Source organism: Nerophis ophidion, linkage group LG03, assembly GCF_033978795.1.
Source record: "Nerophis ophidion isolate RoL-2023_Sa linkage group LG03, RoL_Noph_v1.0, whole genome shotgun sequence".
Taxonomy (NCBI): domain Eukaryota; kingdom Metazoa; phylum Chordata; class Actinopteri; order Syngnathiformes; family Syngnathidae; genus Nerophis; species Nerophis ophidion.
In genome coordinates this window covers 25,809,730-25,831,394 of record NC_084613.1, presented here as the reverse complement: position 1 = coordinate 25,831,394, position 21,665 = coordinate 25,809,730, and the positions used below count along the sequence as shown (strand labels likewise).

Genomic DNA, 21,665 nt, shown 5'->3' with positions numbered 1-21,665 from the left:
ACAGTGAAGGTGCCACATGCCAATTAGCATAATACCGTCTGTTGATTGTTTCCGTCATAGAAGTGGTCTCTTTTCGTTCAAAATGAAACTCTATTCAATTTCACTGTTTTTTTGTTTTTTAAACAAAATGTTTGGCTGGCTTTAGCCAAAGTCACTACTTTCTTCTTCGTGTGTTTGTTCGTCCCTTGTTGTGATTGGATAGGCGCCAACTACAAAAAAATATCGCTTTTTCTTCTTCAGTTGTCAACTACCTTGTGATGCGCATTACCGCCACCTGCAGTATTTTAGTGAAATTGCAGCAAGGTCGTTTTATTTCTTTAGTTTTCTTTAGGGTTTACAATTACATACACTACCGTGTACAGCATTTTTGTTACACTTAAAATGAAAGGCCTACTGAAATGATATTTTCTTATTCAAACAGGGTTAGCAGGTCTATTCTATGTGTCATACTTGATCATTTCGCGATATTGCCATATTTTTGCTGAAAAGATTTAGTAGAAAACATCGACGATAAAGTTTGCAACTTTTGGTCCCTGATAAAAAAAACCTTGCCTTTACTTGAAGTAGCAGACGATGTGCGCGTGACGTCACGGGTTGTAGGGCTCCTCACATCCTCACCTTGTTAATAATCATAGCCACCAGTAACAAGAGAGATTCGGACCGAGAGAGCGACGATTTCCCCATTAATTTGAGCAAGGATGAAAGATTCGTGGATGAGGAAATTTAGAGTGAAACACTAAAAAAACATTTTTTTTTAAAAAAAGGCAATTGCAGTGGGAGCTATTCAAACGTTATTAGACACATTTACTAGGATAATTCTGGAAAATACCTTATCTGTCTATTGTTTTGCTAGTGTTTTAGTGAAATTATATGGTACCTGAAAGTCGGAGGGGTGTGGCCACGAGTGTGTTGACCGCCAGTGTCTCTGAGGGAAGTCACACAGATGCAGCAGGACGCAAGCTCCGCTGATGTCTCCGGTAAGAGCCGACTTATTACCACAATTTTCTCACCGAACACTGCCGGTTTACATGTGGTCGGGATCCATGTTCGCTTGACCCCTCTGTTCCATAGTAAAGCTTCACCTTCGGGAATTTTAAACAATAAAACACCGTGTGTTTGTGTGGCTAAAGGCTAAAATCTTCCCATCTCCATCTTTCTATTTTGACTTCTCCACTATTAATTGAACAAATTGCAAAAGATTCAGCAATACATATGTCCAGAATACTGTGTAATTATGCGATTAAAGCAGACTACTTATAGCTTGGATCGGGCTGGAAAATAATGTCCGCTACAACCCAAGACGTCAAACGCACGCGTCGTCATACGCGTCATCATACCGCGACGTTTTCAACACGACACTTCGCAGGAAATTAAAACTTATAATTTAGTAAACTAAAAAGGCCGTATTGGCATGTTTTGAAATTTTAATATTTCATTATTGATATATAAACTATCAGACTGCGTGGTCGGTAGTAGTGGGTTTCAGTAGGCCTTTAAACTACAAAGCACTAACTAGAATGTAAAATACATTATTCTATCAATCAAGCACACTTTATTCATGTAGCACTTTACAAAAGTTAAAAAACAGCCCTTGCTTTAATTATGGGCAGCACGGTGGAACAGGGGTTAGTGCATGTGCCTCAAAATACGAAGGTCCTGAGTTGTCCTCAGTTCAATCGGGATCTTTCTGTGGGGAGTTTGCATGTTTTCCCTGTGACTGTGTGGGTACTCCGGCTTCCTCCCACCTCCAAAGACATGCACCTGGGGATAAGTTGATTGGCAACACTAAAATTGGCCCTAGTGTGTGAATGTGAGTTTGATTGTTGTCTGTCTATCTGTGTTGGCCCTGCGATGAGGTGGCGACTTGTCCAGGGTGTACGCTGCCTTCCTCGTGAATGCAGCTGAGATAGACTCCAGCAACCCCAAAAGGGACAAGCTGTAGACAAATAGATGGATGGATGCTTTAATTATGAAGTTCATTTATTCCCCCCTTTATTCAGTTTTGATTTAATTATTGTATTCACGGTGGGAGAGGGGTTAGTGCGTCTGCCTCACAATACGAAGGTCCTGCAGTCCTGGGTTCAATTCCAGGCTGAGGATCTTTCTGTGTGGAGTTTGCATGTTCTCCCCGTGAATGCGTGGGTTCCCTCCGGGTACTCCGGGACGGCGTGGCGCAGTGGGAGAGTGGCCGTGCGGAACCCGAGGGTTCCTGGTTCAAATCCCACCTAGTACCAACCTCTTCACGTCCGTTGTGTCCTGAGCAAGACACTTCACCCTTGCTCCTGATGGGTGCTGGTTGGCGCCTTGCATGGCAGCTCCCTCTATCAGTGTGTGAATGTGTGTGTGAATGGGTAAATGTGGAAGTAGTGTCAAAGCGCTTTGAGTACCTTGAAGGTAGAAAAGCGCTATACAAGTACGACCCATTTATTTATCATTTACTCCGGCTTCCTCCCACTTCCAAAGACATGCACCTGGGGATAGGTTGACTGGCAACACTAAATTGGCCCTAGTGTGTGAATGTGAGTGTGAATGTTGTCTGTCTATCTGTGTTGGCCCTGCGATGAGGTGGCGACTTGTCCAGGGTGTACCCCGCCTTCCGCCCGATTGTAGCTGAGATAGGCGCCAGCGCCCCCCGTGACCCCGAAAGGGAATAAGCGGTAGAAAATGGATGGATGGATTATTTATTTCATTTATTTACTTTACAATACAAATGTTTTATTATACCCATATTCCAGGGTTATTACTATTATTATATATATATTTTTTGTGAAATTACAGCAGGATTGTTTTTTTCTTTAGTTAAATCGGTAGGTTTACATACACTACCGTGTACAGCATTTTCGCAACGTTCAAAATTAAACTATAAAGAACTAACTCGAATGTAAAATATATTATTATTTTATCTTATCAATAAAGCACACTTTATTCATGCAGCACTTTACACAAGTTAAAAAACCTCCCTTGCTTTGATTATGAAGTTGATTTATTTCCCCCTTTATTCAGTTTTGATTAAATCATTTTATTATTTATTTTATTTACTCTACAATACAAATGTATTATTTAAAGATGTCCGATAATATTGAACGGCCGATATTATCGGCCAATAAATAGTTTTAAAATCTCATACCGGATATTATCGGTATCGGTTTCAAAAAAAAAATTGATGACTTTTTAAAACGGCGCTGTGTACATGGACGTAGGGAGGAGTACAAAGTGCCAATAAATCTTAAAGGCACAGCCATTGCGTGCTGGCCTAGTCATATTATATATATGGCTTTTCACACACACAAGTGAATGCAAGGCATACTTGTTCAACAGCCATACAGGTCACACTGAGGCTGGCCGTATAAAAAACTTTAACACTGTTACCAATATGCGCCACACTGTTAACCCACACCAAACAAGAATGACAAACACATTTCGGGAGAACATCCGTACCGTAACACAACATAAACACAACAGAACAAATACCCATAATCCCTTGCAGCACTAACTCTTCCGGGAAGCTACAACATACACCCGCCCCCATACCTCAACCCCGCCTGCCTCAACCGCCTCATGCTCTCTCAGGGAGAGCATGTCCCAAATTCCAAGCTGCTGTTTTGAGGCATGTTGAAAAAAAAATGCACTTTGTGACTTCAATAATAAATATGACTGTGCAATGTTGGCATTTTTTTTCCATAACTTGAGTTGATTTCATTTGGAAAACCTTGTTACATTGTTTAATGCAGCGTTTTTCAACCTCTGTGCCGTGACACACTAGTGTGCCGTGAGATACAGTCTGGTGTGCCGTGGGAGATGATGTAATTCCACCTTTTTGGGTTAAAAATATTTTTTGCAAACCAGTAATTATAGTCTGCAAATGATGTGTTGTTGTTGGGAGCTCGGCAGAGAAACCCTGTAATACTCTTCCATATCAGTAGGTGGCAGCAAGTTGTGAATGGCTTTGATGATGTCGGAAACAGTGGGAGGAAGCGTGCAGGTAAAAAGGTTTCTTATGCTTAAACCAAAAATAAACAAGAGGCGAGTGCTGCTAAAAAAGGCATTGAAGCTTAGGCAAGGCTATGCAGAACGAAACTAAAAACTAACTGGCTACAAAGTAAACAAAAACAGAATGATGGACGACAGCAAAGACTTACTGTGGAGCAAAGACAGCGTCCACAAAGTACATCGGAACATGACATAACAATTAACAATGTCCCCACAAAGAAAGATAAAACAACTGAAATATTCTTGATTGCTAAATCAAAGTAGATGCGGGAAATATCGCTCAAAAGAAAATATGAAACTGCTACAGGAAAATACCAAAAAAAGATAAAAAGCCACCAAAATAGGAGCGCAAGACAAGAAGTAAAAGACTACACACAGGAAAAGAGCAAAAAAGTGCAAATAAGTCCTGGTGTGATATGTGACAGGTGGTGACAGTACACCTACTTTGAGACAAGAGTTATAGTCATGCATGCTTGCTTATGCTTTAAAGTAATTTTTTCAATGCAAAAAATGTGCCTTGGCTCAGAAAAGGTTGAAAAACCCTGTTTAATGCATCTAGAGGGGCATCACAACAAAATTAGGCATAATAATGTGTTACCGGTAATTCCACGACTATATATACCGGTATCGGTTGATATCGGTATCGGTATTTAAGAGTTGACAATATCGGAATATCGGATATCGGCAAAAAAGCCATTATCGGACATCTCTAGTATTGTTATACACATATGCCAGGGTTATTACTATTATTTTCATGTTTTTAAATATGTGTATTTACATGTATTTTAAAGAACAGTTCCATTTATCGGGCAGCATGGTGGAACAGGGGTTAGTGTATTTGCCTCTCAATACGAAGGTCCTGAGTTCAATCCCGGTGTTGAGTTTGCATGTTCTCCCCGTCACTGCATGGGTACTCCGGCTTCCTCCCACCTCCAAAGACATGCACCTGGGGATAGGTTGATTGGCAACACTAAATTGGTGTGAATGTGAGTGTGAATGTTGTCTGTCTATCTGTGTTGGCCCTGTGATGAGGTGGCGACTTGTCCAGGGTGTTCCCCGCCTTTTGCCTGGATGCAGCTGAGATAGGCTCCAGCACCCTCCGTGACACCGAAAGGGACAAGCGGTTAAAAAATGGATGGATGGAGTTCCATTTATCATTCATTAAATGGATGGATGATTTAAATTGTGTTACACAATAAGGGCACAAGGCGAACAATGTGTCGCTAATTGCTTTGAAATGGAAAGGGGTGGGATTAAATAAGCTCTGCTTCTTCCTACACCTTTTCTGGGCATGTTGTAAAGGGAAAATATGTGAAATATGTCATACATCATATTGTGACTGACGCAAGGGGCCTAGACAATTTTCCCTCCAATTTTTCATGTGTGAGCAAACGCCAAAACTCCTTGAGTATTCAGTGGCGCGCATGTGAGCGACGGCAGACGTGCACACTGTTATGCGCTTATCTTTTTTTTCAATTTTGTGCGCGGCCTAGATTTCCCGTGCGCAGAGGACGCATGAGCAGTGTGCAATTGCACAGGCGCGTACCTTAGAGGGACCGTTGGGCCTAGATCTTACTATTAACTGCAGATACGAGCAAAGAAACAAACTATGCAATGGAATAGATCTCTATACGTTATCAAAAAAAAGATATGTCGAGTGATCTTTAAGGATTATCTGTCGGTCGTGTTCCCAGACATGCCAAACTATCTGGTGCTCCAGACATCATTCCATACAACAAAATAAACAAAAGCTGTAACCTGTATAATAACCAAGCTGTAGCAACATAGTTTTTGTAAGGGCAAACACTAAGGAACATTTTTTCTAGCGTAGTAACACATCGGCATGCTGTGATATTAGCCATAAAAGCAAACTATGGCAATAAATAAGCTCCTACGTCAGCACGAAACACATTTGAGTTTGTAATGCACAACACAATGTGATAGAACAGTGGTTCTCAAATGGGGGTACGCGTACCCCTGTGGGTACTTGAAGGTATGCCAAGGGGTACGTGAGATTTTTCAAAAATATTCTAAAAATAGCAACAATTCAAAAATCCTTTATAAATATATTTATTGAATAATACTTCAACAAAATATGAATGTAAGTTCATAAACTGTGAAAAGAAATGCAACATTGCAATATTCAGTGTTGACAGCTAGATTTTTTGCAGACATGTTCCTTAAATATTGATGTTAAAGATTTCTTTTTTTGTGAAGAAATGTTTACAATTAAGTTGATGAATCCAGATGGCTCTCTATTACAATCCCCAAAGAGGTCACTTTAAGTTGATGATTACTTCTATGTGTAGAAATATTTATTTATAATTGAATGACTTGTTTATTTTTCAACAAGTTTTTAGTTATTTTTATATCTTTTTTTCCAAATAGTTCAAGAAAGACTACTACAAATGAGCAATATTTGGCACTGTTATACAATTTAATAAATCAAAAACTGATGACATAGTGCTGTATTTTACTTCATCTCTTTTTTTCAACCAAAAATGCTTTGCTCTGATTAGGGGGTGCTTGAATTAAAAAAATGTTCACAGGGGTACATCACTGAAAAAATGTTGAGAACCACTGTGATAGAACACCAATCTGTACTGGCTGAAAAACATGAAGTGAATTAAATTTTTTATATTTCTATAGCACTTTTTCTCTTGTGACTCAAAGCGATTTTACAGAGAGAAACCTAATATCCAAGTTACATTTAAACCAGTGTGGGTGGCACTGGGAGCAGGTGGGTAAAGTGTCTTGCCCAAGGACACAACGGCTTTGACGGGGGTCAGCAACCCGCTGCTCTTGAGCCGCATGCGGCTCTTTAGTGAGTAGTGAGTTTACATTATTCACCCACGGAACTTAAGAGAGACTTTAGAGCGTTCCGGTAGGATGGTTTTTCATAGGACACATTTCTGGCGTTGTTGTTGCACTAGTGAGCCATGGATGAGAATATGCTGCTCTGTTGTTGATTTAAGTAAAGTCTGAATGTCATTAAAACTGTTAGGTTCATCTTTTGACACTTCTTCCAGTCTGTAAAACATAATCCATGCAACATTGTGACCAAAGAACCACCGTCACATGTTATGTAGACCACAAGGAAATATTTTAAATTTAGAAAAAAAAAATCGTGATACGACCTCTTTAATGGGCTGTCACGCCAAATTTCTTCCCCCCTACTAAAACTTTCTCCCCGGAATACATTTGGCGTGACAGCCCCTCTAATGCCCGAAGGACCCCAAGGAGGGTGGTAGGACCTTAAACCAGCCCACACAGCTGCCTGTTTTAAAAGCATTATAAGTGGCTGATTGTCATTGGTGAAAAATAACGGTGAGGAAAAAATATTAGCATTCCAGCATGCTAACCTTTCAAGCTGTTTTTGCTTTGCTAATTTTGCAACTGTAACCCTTAAGAGTCATATAACTTGATTAAAGCAGCCTACACAGCTGCCTGTTTTAAAATCATTATAATTGGCTGATTGTCATTGGTGAAAAATAACGGTGAGGAAAAAGTATTAGCATTCCAGCATGCTAACCTTTCAAGCTATTTTTGCTTGGAAAAAATAGCTTCCACAAGGAAATATTTTCAATTTAGAAAAAAAAAATCGTAATAAGACCCCTTTAATGGGCTGTCACGCCTAATTTCTTCCCCCCTACTAAAACTTTCCCCCCGGAAGACATTTGGCGTGACAGCCCCTCTAATGCCTGAAGGACCCCAATGTGGGTGGAAGGACCTTAAAGCAGCCCACACAGCTGCCTGTTTTACAAGCATTATAATTGGCTGATTGTCATTGCTGAAAAATAACGGTGAGGAAAAAATATTAGCATTCCAGCATGCTAACCTTTCAAGCTTCTTTTGCTTCGCTAATTTTGCAGCTGTAACCCTTAAAAGTCATATAACTTGCTTAAAGCAGCCCACACAGCTGCCTGTTTTAAAAGCATTATAATTGGCTGATTGTCATTGCTGAAAAATAACGGTGAGGAAAAAATATTGGCATTCCAGCATGCTAACCTTTCAAGCTATTTTTGCTTCGCTAATTTTGCAGCTGTAACCCTTAAGAGTCATATAACTTTCTTAAAGCAGCCCACACAGCTGCCTGTTTTAAAAGCATCATAATTGGCTGATTGTCATTGCTGAAAAATAACGGTGAGGAAAAAATATTTGCATTCCAGCATGCTAACCTTTCAAGCTATTTTGCTTGAAAAAATAGCTTCCACAAGGAAATATTTTAAATTCAGAAAAAAAAAATCGTAATATGACCCCTTTAATGGGCTGTCAAGCCTAATTTCTTCCCCCCTACAAAAACTTTCCCCCCGGAAGACATTTGGCGTGACAGCCCCTCTAATGCCCGAAGGACTCCAATGAGGGTGGAAGGGCCTTAAAGCAGCCAACACAGCTGCCTGTTTTAAAAGCATTATAATTGGCTGATTGTCATTGCTGAAAAATAACAGTGAGGAAAGAATATTAGCATTCCAGCATGCTAACCTTTCAAGCTTCTTTTGCTTTGCTAATTTTGCAGCTGTAACCCTTAAGAGTCATATAACTTGCTTAAAGCAGCCCACACAGCTGCCTGTTTTAAAAGCATTATAATTGGCTGATTGTCATTGCTGAAAAATAACAGTGAGGAAAAAATATTAGCATTCCAGCATGCTAACCTTTCAAGCTTCTTTTGCTTTGCTAATTTTGCAGCTGTAACCCTTAAGAGTCATATAACTTGCTTAAAGCAGCCCACACAGCTGCCTGTTTAAAAAGCATTATAATTGGCTGATTGTCATTGGTGAAAAATAACGGTGAGGAAAAAGTATTAGCATTCCAGCATGCTAACCTTACAAAATATTTTTGCTTCGCTAATTTTGTAACTGTAACCCTTAAGAGTCATATAACTTGCTTAAAGCAGCCCACACAGCTGCCTGTTTTAAAAGCATTATAATTGGCTGATTGTCATTGGTGAAAAATAACGGTAAGGAAAAAATATTAGCATTCCAGCATACTAACCTTTCAAGCTTCTATTGCTCCGCTAATTTTGCAGCTGTAACCCTTAAGAGTCATATAACTTGCTTAAAGCAGCCCACACAGCTGCCTGTTTAAAAAGCATTATAATTGGCTGATTGTCATTGGTGAAAAATAACGGTGAGGAAAAAGTATTAGCATTCCAGCATGCTAACCTTTCAAGCTATTTTTGCTTGAAAAAATAGCTCCCACAAGGAAATATTTTAAATTTAGAAAAAAAAAAATCGTAATATGACCCCTTTAATGGGCTGTCACAACTAATTTCTTCCCCCCTACTAAAACTTTCCCCCCGGAAGACATTTGGCGTGACAGCCCCTCTAATGTCTGAAGGACCCCAATGAGGGTGGAAGGACCTTAAAGCACCCCACACAGCTACCTGTTTTAAAAGCATTATAATTGGCTGATTGTCATTGCTGAAAAATAACGGTGAGGAAAAAATATTAGCATTCCAGCATGCTAACCTTTCAAGCTTATTTTGCTTTGCTAATTTTGCAGCTGTAACCCTTAAGAGTCTTTTAACTTGCTTAAAGCAGCCCACACAGCTGCCTGTTTTAAAAGCATTATAATTGGCTGATTGTCATTGGTGAAAAATAACGGTGAGGAAAAAATATTAGCATTCCAGCATGCTAATGTTTCAAGCTTCTTTTGCTCCGCTAATTTTGCAGCTGTAACCCTTAAGAGTCATATAACTTGCTTAAAGCAGCCCACACAGCTGCCTGTTTAAAAGCATTATAATTGGCTGATTGTCATTGGTGAAAAATAACGGTGAGGAAAAAGTATTAGCATTCCAGCATGCTAACCTTTCAAGCTATTTTTGCTTGAAAAAATAGCTCCCACAAGGAAATATTTTAAATTTAGAAAAAAAAGAATCGTAATATGACCCCTTTAATGGGCTGTCACGCCTAATTTCTTCCCCCCTACTAAAACTTTCCCCCCGGAAGACATTTGGCGCGACAGCCCCTCTAATGTCTGAAGGACCCCAATGAGGGTGGAAGGACCTTAAAGCACCCCACACAGCTACCTGTTTTAAAAGCATTATAATTGGCTGATTGTCATTGCTGAAAAATAACGGTGAGGAAAAAATATTAGCATTCCAGCATGCTAACCTTTCAAGCTTATTTTGCTTTGCTAATTTTGCAGCTGTAACCCTTAAGAGTCTTTTAACTTGCTTAAAGAAGCCCACACAGCTGCCTGTTTTAAAAGCATTATAATTGGCTGATTGTCATTGGTGAAAAATAACGGTGAGGAAAAAATATTAGCATTCCAGCATGCTAATGTTTCAAGCTTCTTTTGCTTCGCTAATTTTGCAGCTGTAACCCTTAAGAGTCATATAACTTGCTTAAAGCAGCCCACACAGCTGCCTGTTTTAAAAGCATTATAATTGGCTGATTGTCATTGCTGAAAAATAACGGTGAGGAAAAAATATTAGCATTCCAGCATGCTAACCTTTCAAGCTATTTTTGCTTCGCTAATTTTGCAGCTGTAACCCTTAAGAGTCATATAACTTGCTTAAAGCAGCCCACACAGCTGCCTGTTTCAAAAGCATCATAATTGGCTGATTGTCATTGCTGAAAAATAACGGTGAGGAAAAAATATTTGCATTCCAGCATGCTAACCTTTCAAGCTATTTTGCTTGAAAAAATAGCTTCCACAAGGAAATATTTTAAATTCAGAAAAAAAAAAATCGTAATATGACCACTTTAATGGGCTGTCAAGCCTAATTTCTTCCCCCCTACAAAAACTTTCCCCCCGGAAGACATTTGGCGTGACAGCCCCTCTAATGCCCGAAGGACTCCAATGAGGGTGGAAGGGCCTTAAAGCAGCCAACACAGCTGCCTGTTTTAAAAGCATTATAATTGGCTGATTGTCATTGGTGAAAAATAACAGTGAGGAAAACATATTAGCATTCCAGCATGCTAACCTTTCAAGCTTCTTTTGCTTTGCTAATTTTGCAGCTGTAACCCTTAAGAGTCATATAACTTGCTTAAAGCAGCCCACACAGCTGCCTGTTTAAAAAGCATTATAATTGGCTGATTGTCATTGGTGAAAAATAACGGTGAGGAAAAAGTATTAGCATTCCAGCATGCTAACCTTACAAAATATTTTTGCTTCGCTAATTTTGTAACTGTAACCCTTAAGAGTCATATAACTTGCTTAAAGCAGCCCACACAGCTGCCTGTTTTAAAAGCATTATAATTGGCTGATTGTCATTGGTGAAAAATAACGGTGAGGAAAAAATATTAGCATTCCAGCATACTAACCTTTCAAGCTTCTATTGCTCCGCTAATTTTGCAGCTGTAACCCTTAAAAGTCATATAACTTGCTTAAAGCAGCCCACACAGCTGCCTGTTTTAAAAGCATCATAATTGGCTGATTGTCATTGCTGAAAAATAACGGTGAGGAAAAAATATTTGCATTCCAGCATGCTAACCTTTCAAGCTATTTTGCTTGAAAAAATAGCTTCCACAAGGAAATATTTTAAATTCAGAAAAAAAAAATCGTAATATGACCCCTTTAATGGGCTGTCAAGCCTAATTTCTTCCCCCCTACAAAAACTTTCCCCCCGGAAGACATTTGGCGTGACAGCCCCTCTAATGCCCGAAGGACTCCAATGAGGGTGGAAGGGCCTTAAAGCAGCCAACACAGCTGCCTGTTTTAAAAGCATTATAATTGGCTGATTGTCATTGCTGAAAAATAACAGTGAGGAAAGAATATTAGCATTCCAGCATGCTAACCTTTCAAGCTTCTTTTGCTTTGCTAATTTTGCAGCTGTAACCCTTAAGAGTCATATAACTTGCTTAAAGCAGCCCACACAGCTGCCTGTTTTAAAAGCATTATAATTGGCTGATTGTCATTGGTGAAAAATAACGGTGAGGAAAAAATATTAGCATTCCAGCATACTAACCTTTCAAGCTTCTTTTGCTCCGCTAATTTTGCAGCTGTAACCCTTAAGAGTCATATAACTTGCTTAAAGCAGCCCACACAGCTGCCTGTTTAAAAAGCATTATAATTGGCTGATTGTCATTGGTGAAAAATAACGGTGAGGAAAAAGTATTAGCATTCCAGCATGCTAACCTTTCAAGCTATTTTTGCTTGAAAAAATAGCTCCCACAAGGAAATATTTTAAATTTAGAAAAAGAAAGAATCGTAATATGACCCCTTTAATGGGCTGTCACGCCTAATTTCTTCCCCCCCGGAAGACATTTGGCGTGACAGCCCCTCTAATGTCTGAAGGACCCCAATGAGGGTGGAAGGACCTTAAAGCACCCCACACAGCTACCTGTTTTAAAAGCATTATAATTGGCTGATTGTCATTGCTGAAAAATAACGGTGAGGAAAAAATATTAGCATTCCAGCATGCTAACCTTTCAAGCTTATTTTTCTTTGCTAATTTTGCAGCTGTAACCCTTAAGAGTCTTTTAACTTGCTTAAAGCAGCCCACACAGCTGCCTGTTTTAAAAGCATTATAATTGGCTGATTGTCATTGGTGAAAAATAACGGTGAGGAAAAAAATATTAGCATTCCAGCATGCTAATGTTTCAAGCTATTTTTGCTTCACTAATTTTGCAGCTGTAACCCTTAAGAGTCATATAACTTGCTTAAAGCAGCCTACACAGCTGCCTGTTTTAAAAGCATTATAATTGGCTGATTGTCATTGCTGAAAAATAACGGTGAGGAAAAAATATTAGCATTCCAGCATGCTAACCTTTCAAGCTAATTTTGCTTGAAAAAATAGCTTCCACAAGGAAATATTTTAAATTTAGAAAAAAAAAAATCGTAATTAGACCCCTTTGATTGGCTGTCACGCCTAATTTCTTCCCCCGTACTAAAGCTTTCCCCCCGGAAGACATTTGGCGTGACAGCCCCTCTAATGCCTGAAGGACCCCAATGAGGGTGGAAGGACCTTGAAGCAGCCCACACAGCTGCCTGTTTTAAAAGCATTATAATTGGCTGATTGTCATTGGTGAAAAATAACGGTGAGGAAAAAATATTAGCATTCCAGCAGGCTAACCTTACAAGCTATTTTTGCTTTGCTAATTTTGCAACTGTAACCCTTAAGAGTCATATAACTTGCTTAAAGTAGCCCACACAGCTGCCTGTTTTAAAAGCATTATAATTGGCTGATTGTCATTGGTGAAAAATAACGGTGAGGAAAAAATATTAGCATTCCAGCATGCTAACCTTACAAGCTATTTTTGCTTCGCTAATTTTGCAACTGTAACCCTTAAGAGTCATATAACTTGGTATTATCACGCCCTCATTGGGGTCTTTCAGGCATTAGAGGGGCTGTCACGGAAAATGTCTTTCGGGGGGAAAGTTTTTGTAGGGGGGAAGAAATTTGGCGTGACATCGCCTTATAATCCGGTGCGCCTTATGGTCCAGAAAATACGGTACTTAAAAAAAAAAAAAGATACTCACTTTGAATTCACCTGATTAGCAGTTGAGTGCCTTGTTCAGGAAGGGATAAAGGCTGACCCCTATAGAGGAAGACCCACGTACACGTTCTGTAACAATGGCTTGCTTTATACTGTAGCATTGTGACATGAGTACATACAAATTCAACAAAATTGTACGTTTGAAAAGTGTTCCTTTCTACGTGCAATGTTTGGACTGACAGTCGCATGCAGTGACCGACAGGACCGTGTGGTGGCTGTGGGTCCCGTTGGCACACAGAATAGGAACGCTGACGGGCTCTGTCTCCGTGGCAACGCAACACACACACTCCTGCTCGACAGCAGCTCTCTGCAGGGAGTACATGGACTTACTGCGACATTTACCCTGACAGACAGACGGGCGGGCGGGTGGTGGGGAAAGAGAGGATCAGATGGTGAGAGACAAACTCGGGACTTGATTAGTCTTTGCTAATCTGGAGTTACACAAAATGATGAGTCATGGTTTAAAACTGTGCATGTGTTCTTAAAGAGCTCTCACCTCACAATAGTGCAACTCAATCTGCTGCTCCGATTGGCAATCGTCCACTTTGACATAGTTCAACGTTCCCGCCGTCCTGCGACACGCTGACTCGGTACCTTCTCACCGACACACTCTTGTCAAAATCCGACTTGGACAAACGAGAAGAAGCGTATGGGATAGCTCTACTTACAGATCTCGCAGCACGTTGTTCCGATCTGGCTAACAGTGCCCTGGAAAAAGACAGTGGAGATGAGCATCAAGATTGTGTGTGTGTGTGTGTTGGGGGTAAAAGGCTGCTGTAATTGTGTAGTGTTCGCACCCCCTGATCCAGGCATTCTTGGCGGTTCAAAGGAGGGCAAGTAGTGGTTCGGATCTGCAAGGCCAGCTCTCCTTCATGGTTCACACCACAAACATACTGGTTGCAGCCATCAACCTTTGTGGTATTGACCTGAAGGAAGGTGAGCACACTAAATCACATTCACTACATACAGTACAAATATGGCGGACCTCGGCATAATACGGCCCGCGTGCCACATGCGGCCCATTAAGATTTTCAATCCAGCCCGCCGGACATTCTACATATTTTTTTTAGACCTTGAACAACAAAACTGTCGCCGCCATTATGATGTGCAGTGCTGTTTTTAAATGACCGTAAGTCTTGAATTATAGAAAGTATTTCAATGGTTGAAATCGGCACTTTTTGTAAAGACTGGTAGGCATCGAGGTGCCGGGTTCGATTCCCTCGAGGATGCGTTGACGTGAACACAACAAAGGTAAAATCTTAAAAGATTTATTTAACAAAAAGAGAGCTCTTTACAGAAATACTGGAGCTAATAAAAAGGCAAACCAAAAACGCTGGTATGAAAACTAGGAAATACAAACAGAAAACTAGACTTGTCATGAAAGCACAAAAATGTAAAAACAAAAACATTTAGCATGTGAGCTAAGAAAAGGCAGGTGGCCTAGCATATGAGCTAGCGAGAATAAACGTACCGAAAAGAGCAGTCGTCACTTGTTGCATGTGAGTAACTCTTATGGACCCAAACTGAACAAAGAAAAGAGGGAGGCTTATATAGGAGAGTGATAATGAGTAGCAGGTGTGCGGGAACCGAGACTAGCAGGTGGACTGATGAGTGACCATGGTGACAAAGCAAACAGGAAATAAGGAGTCAGATGGAGAGATATACAAAATGGAAAAATAAATAATATGTGTAGATCCGAGCAGCGGATCGCAACACTTTTGAGTGACATACAAGTTATTACGGTAATATACGTCACAGCAGCAAAAAGTTCAAGTTAAAGTGCCAATGATTGTCACACACTAGGCGCGGTGAAATTATCCTCTGCATTTGATCCATCCCCACAGGAGAGCAGTGAGCAGCAGCGGTGGCCGCGCCTGGGAATCACTTGGTGATTTAATCCCCAATTCCAACCCTTGATGCTGAGTGCCAAGCAGGGAGGTAATGGGTCCCATTTTTATAGTCTTTGGTATAACTCGGCCGGGGTTTGAACTCACAACCTACCGATCTCACTTAAATCACCATAAATGATTCCCAGGCACGGCACCGCTGCTTCCCACTGCTCCCCTCACTTCCAAGGGGGTTAGCAAGGGGATGGGTCAAATGCAGAGGACACATTTCACCACACCTAGTGTGTGTGTCACAATCATTGGTACTTTAACTTTACTTTAATATGATATATTATAATAAAGTGTAGTATAGTGTAAGATAGCATGTAGTCTAAAACAGTGGGGTGTAACGTAGCATAATATAGTACAGCATAGTATATAATCGGATGTTTTAGCACAGTATAGTGTGGTAACGTATAGTAAAAGAGGACATAGCACAGCATTATGTGAATAATTCATTTTATCTCACTGTGTAGTATACTATAGAATAGTATATTAGTTAGTTTAGGATGGTATGGTATATAATGGTAGAGTATAATGTACCAGTAAGTATGTAGCAATTGTGCATTATATAACTCAGTTATGGTAGTATAATATAATATGATACAGTATAGTAAAGCATTACACAGTATAGAATAGTATTGTATACCACTAGTATAATATGGCAGTGGTTCTCAAATGGGGGTATGCGTACCCCTGGGGGTATTTGAAGGTATGCCAAGGGGTACGTGAGATTTTTTTAGAAATATTCTAAAAATAGCAACAATTCAAAATCCTTTATAAATATATTTATTAAATTATACTTCAACAATATATGGATGTAAGTCCATAAACTGTGAAAAGAAATGCAACAATGCAATATTCAGTGTTGACAGCTAGATTTTTTTGTGGACATGTTACATAAATATTGATGTTAAATATTTCTTTTTTTGTGAAGAAATGTTTAAAATGAAGTTGATGAATCCAGGTGGATCTCTATTACAATCCCCAAAGAGGGCACTTTAAGTTGATGATTACTTCCATGTGTAGAAATCTTTATTTATAATTGAATCACTTGTTTATTTTTCAAATTTTTTTTTTGTTTTTTTTTACATCTTTTTTTCCAAATAGGTCAAGAAAGACTATTACAAATGAGCAATATTTTGCACTTTTATACAATTTATTAAATCAGTAACTGATGACAGAGTGCTGTATTTTACTTCTTTATCTCTTTTTTTCAACCAAAAATGCTTTGCTCTGATTAGGGGGTACTTGAATTAAAAAAATGTTCACGGGGGTACATCACTGAAAAAAGGTTGAGAACCACTGTAGTATGGTATGGTAACATAAAACAATATATGTTTACATAATTTGGTTTAACACGGTATAGCAAGTGTTTGGGTAACATTTTTTAGCCAAATGGAACATCTTAGAAGTTACTAGCTTTGGCCTTGGTTTTGCTCAAACAATATTAACACCAGCCCTGCGATGAGGTGGCGACTTGTCCAGGGTGTACCCCGCCTTCCGCCCGATTGTAGCTGAGATAGGCGCCAGCGCCCCCCGTGTCCCCGAAACGGAATAAGCGGTAGGAAATGGATGGATGGATGGAATATTAACACCATAACCTCACCCTGTTTTTTATCTACACACACACACACACACACACACACACACACACACACACACACACACACACACACACACACACACACACACACACACACACACACATTATTCCCTCTAGTTTGAGTGGTGTTGGGATGTTCCAGGTACGGAGAGTGAGAGTGGGACAAAAATGCGTGTGCCCAACCCGTAAGCCACGTTAACTTTCGGTTTTGATCTTAGCAAGACGGACAAAAGCATATGAGGAGAGAGACTATTTTTTGAGAACGCAACCGACTTTAGACGGCTCGGTCCTCTCTCCAGCGGGCGAATTGCTATTGTTTGTACTTGCTCCTTTGTATAAAATTAATTATTCGACGTCAATTTTAGTCACATTGCTTTATTCAGACTGTCTCAGAATAAAAACATTCTGAGAGGACTCTTTCCCAATAATGATATAGCATTAAAGATGCAATATAAGACTATAGTCTTTCAAATACTACATGGTATATATGATGTGCTTGTAGTATAAACATACAAAACATAGAAAAGTATACTTTTGTGTAATATGACAGTGGGACCTACTTTACTGTACTATGGCGTATGTTAAAGTACCATCTTTTTAATTTGTTCATTTTTTCTGTGTTTTGTTCAGGAGAGAACATATACATAATACAAATAATAACATAAGAAATGACAAAATAAAAAAAATGGTTTGACAAATCTCAGTAAAACTAAAGTAATGTTATTTGGTAACAGTAGAAGGGAAGTCAAACAAATACAGAAAGGGTAAAAGAAAACACATTTTTGGGTGTAATAATAGATGACAAAATGAACTGGAAACCTCATGTAAAAAATATAAGACATAAAGCACGTCAATAATGAATAAAACAAAATATGTTCTGGACCAAAAATAACTTCATAATCTCTACTGCTCGCTAGTTTTACAATATCTGAGTTATTGCATTGAAATATGGGGAAACAACTACAAATGTGCGCTTCATTCACTAACGGTGTTAAAAAAAAAAAACGATCACTTATAAAAATACATAATGTTGGATATAGAGGACATACTACTTTTTTTTTTATTGAATTACAAATATTGAAATTCAATGATTAGGTGCATTTGCAAACCGCAAAAATTATATACAAAGCAAACTATAACCTGCTACTGTCAGGCTTGCCTTTGACAGTTTGTTTATGTTTTAGTTTTTCCTCTGTGTGTGTTTAGTATTTCCTGTTTAAGTTCCTGTCAGCGCTCTTATTTTGTCTGTTTCCTGTTTTTTTCCCTGTGCCATGTTTTCCCCTCAGCTGCGGATGATTGGCACCTGGCCACACCTGGTGTCAATCAGCCCTGTCCTATTTTACCTGCTTTGTTCCTCCAGTCAGTGCTGGATTATTGTCGCTCTTGTCGTTGCTACCTGTCGTGTCGTATCATATCGTATCAATGCAGCGTTGCGGTAAGCTATATTTGATAGTGGTTTGTAGCTTATTGTCTTTTGTTCCCTCCTTCCAAGCTTTGTTTTCATATTATAAGTACGACTTCTGTTTCTTGCTCGATACCTGCTAGCTTCCAAACTAGGCCTTTTTGTTTGTTATCCGCCTCGTGCTCGCTTTTTGTTGTACCCTTTCTTTGTTTTTGTCTCAGTGTTTTAAATTAAATCATGTTTTCTCACTCCATGCCTGCCTCTTTCTCTGCATCTTGGGGTTCGTCACAAACTAACTCTGACAGCTACCCAAGAATGTACAATTCTTCTCAACAAAAGAGGAGGAATAAAATCTAATTTAAAACAACTGTATGCGCGTACAACACTTGAAACCTTTAGCATATCCGTATGTGAAATTAAATCATGGAATTGATTAAGCAAATAAATGAAACAACGCACTAATATGATTCAGTTTAAGAGAGTATTCAAACTATTAGTGTTCACAAAGTACACAGAACGACAGTTGGGGCGGCATAGCTCGGTTGGTAGAGTGGCCGTGCCAGCAACTTGAGGGTTGCAGGTTCGATTCCCGCTTGTGCCATCCTAGTTACTGCCATTGTGTCCTTGGGCAAGACACTTTACCCACCTGCTCCCAGTGCTACCCACACTGGTTTAAATGTAACTTAGATATTGGGTGCCACTATGTAAAGCGCTTTGAGTCACTTGAGAAAAGCGCTATATAAATATAATTCACTTCACTTCACTTGTGAACATATTGAACTTTTTATTTTTTCATTTTGAGATAAAGATTTATGTATTGAAGATTTGTTTACTTAATATGGTTTATTATTTATTTATTAACTGTTCTGTTACAGAGAACAAGGACATGGGATAAAATTGCTATAGCAAGACAAGGCATAGGATTAAATAGACTCTGCTTCTTCTTACTCCTTTTCGGACGTGATGTAATGAAACAACTGGAAATATGTGATGCTTGACATTTTGTAGTATGCATGGTCCAAATAAACTGAAAGTATAGTACTTAAAAGCATTACCGCCGTACTATAAAGCATTGCATAAGGCCTCTTTTCTACAAGGCACACACTTACCTGCATACTCATCTGCTGTCCATCAGGCATGCTCACAAAGCAGGTGGTGGCGACACAGCGACCACAGCAAGCACCTTCTTCTTTCTGCTCAATGTATCCCTGAAGATAGGACTGCACGTTAGTTGGCGCACAAATAACTGAACAGAAGAACCAGGAATGTACACTATGTATAAATGAGACATGAGAAAGAAGGACTACCATGGGACAAGGCATACAGGGGATTCTCCTGCAGGATAGCCTGTGTCTCTTGATGGCGCCATCCTCCACCGAGCATTCACAGTGCGTGCAGGCATCCACCATCAGCTTCTCCCCGGCCTGCACACGCAGAAATATTCAAACGGAGCAAAATCTCAAACTGGACACAATATGTACTGCTTACTCCAAGAAGAGTGTTGTTGAGGACGCAGGCATCTACAGGAGCTGTGGGGGATAAAACAAAAAAAAAAACAATATCAATGTTAGGCTGCATCCAAAGTGTGGTTAAAGCAAATGTTTTAAAAAAACAAAAAAAACAAACATTAAAAAGTGAAATTAAAATAAGAAAAAAGGTGAAATGTAATGGAACTTTGACTCTAATACACACAGTTTCAATTGCAGGGTGTTTTTTTATTTAAAGGCCTACTGAAACCCACTACTACCGACCAAGCAGTCTGATAGTTTATATATCAATGATGAAATATTAACATTGTAACACATGCCAATAAGGCCGGTTTAGTTTACTAAATTACAAATTTTAATTTCCCGCAGAGTTTCTTGTTGAAAACGTCGCGGAATGTTGACACGTATGATGACGCGTGTTTGTGACGTCTCGGGTTGTAGCAGACATATTAGCCCAGCACCACTTACGGCTAAAAGTTGTCTCTTTTCATCGCATAATTACACAGTGATTTGGACATCTGCGTTGCTGAATCTTTTGCAATTTGTACAATTAATAATGGAGACTATAAAGAAGATTGCTGTTGGTGGAAAGCGGTGGATTGCAGCTGCCTTTAGCACCGAAACACAGCCAGTGTTTCTTTGTTTGTTGTGAAGCTTTAACACATAGCGGTCAAGCGAACATGTTTCTCTACGTCAACCAGCAAGTGTGAAAATTGTGATATTAAGTCGGCTCTTACCGGAGACTTAATTGTATTATGGGACTTCCTCCTGTAGCTGTCAAAAAGGCAGCTGTGGTCTTGGCTCCTCGGCTTCTCTCAGAGACACTGGCGTTCACCGCAGCCATCCGACTTTGAGGTATGACTTGATAATCTGACTAAAATACTATTAACACAATAAGCAGATAAGGGATTTTCGAGAATTATCCTGGTAAATGTGTCTAATAACATCTGAAACGTTCCCACTGCCGCCGCCTAGGGCCGTCGCTTTTTCTTTTTCTTTAGTTCTTCACTTTAACTTTCCTCATCCATGAAACTTTCATCCTCCCTCAAATTAATGGGGACATTATCGCTTTCTCATTCTGAATAGCTCTTGCTGCTGGAGGCTATGATTGTAAATAATGTGAGGATGTGAGGAGCTACACAACCCGTGACGTCACGCGCACATCGTCTCCTACTTCCGGTACAGGCAAGGCTTATTTATTAGCGACCAAAAGTTGGGAACTTTGTCGTCGATGTTCTCTACTAAATCCTTTCAACAAAAATAGGGCAATATTGCGAAATGATCAAGTATGACACATAGAATGGACCTGCTATCCCCGTTTGAATAAGAAAATCTAATTTCAGTACGCCTTTAAAGCTGTTATTGCTCCAAAAACAAAATGAATCAAAATCATTGTTGTTATTGACACATTTAATATACCAATTATCAAAAATTCCACTTGATTTTTTTTTTGGTGGGGAAATTTGCATATTCTGTGTGTACGCTCTATTAAAACAATGTTATCTTTGCTAAAAAAGGTGTTGTGGCACATGCGCAGTCTGCGTCTCCTTCCGCTGCGGGACAACCAAGAGGATCCGCTGACAGCGCTCCCGGACACGCCCCCGCTCACGCTGATCGCAGCACGCCCACGCAACTTCAAGCCTGCAGACGATCAGTCAACCTGCACACCTGTGACTGATGACGATAAGCTGTATAAAGGGACCAGTGGACCCAAGGATCGGCGCGGGAACTTAGTTCTCAAATGGTGTACCAGTCTTCCCCCTTAGAGATCGTCTGTTATTTCCCCCTGTGTTTTTGGACTGCCTTCCTCGATTCTCGACCTTCGCCTGAACACGGATCTTGCCTTTTCTC

At 39.7% G+C, this 21,665-nt stretch overlaps 1 protein-coding gene across 2 annotated transcripts in view; it reads right to left on the bottom strand.

The window, feature by feature from the left end:
* Positions 1 to 13,500: 13,500 nt before the first annotated feature.
* The window catches only part of vwf (von Willebrand factor), a 100,877-nt gene continuing 92,712 nt past the window's right edge, over positions 13,501 to 21,665 (bottom strand). For both annotated transcript variants that reach the window (XM_061894755.1, XM_061894756.1), the window contains 7 exons: positions 19,816 to 19,856; positions 19,635 to 19,751; positions 19,437 to 19,535; positions 14,231 to 14,359; positions 14,102 to 14,141; positions 13,930 to 14,027; positions 13,501 to 13,776 (listed from right to left, as the gene is read on the bottom strand). In XM_061894755.1, the coding sequence (XP_061750739.1) occupies positions 13,591 to 13,776; positions 13,930 to 14,027; positions 14,102 to 14,141; positions 14,231 to 14,359; positions 19,437 to 19,535; positions 19,635 to 19,751; positions 19,816 to 19,856 (710 nt within the window). In that variant the 3' untranslated portion in view covers positions 13,501 to 13,590. The remainder of the gene's footprint in view (positions 13,777 to 13,929; positions 14,028 to 14,101; positions 14,142 to 14,230; positions 14,360 to 19,436; positions 19,536 to 19,634; positions 19,752 to 19,815; positions 19,857 to 21,665) is intronic.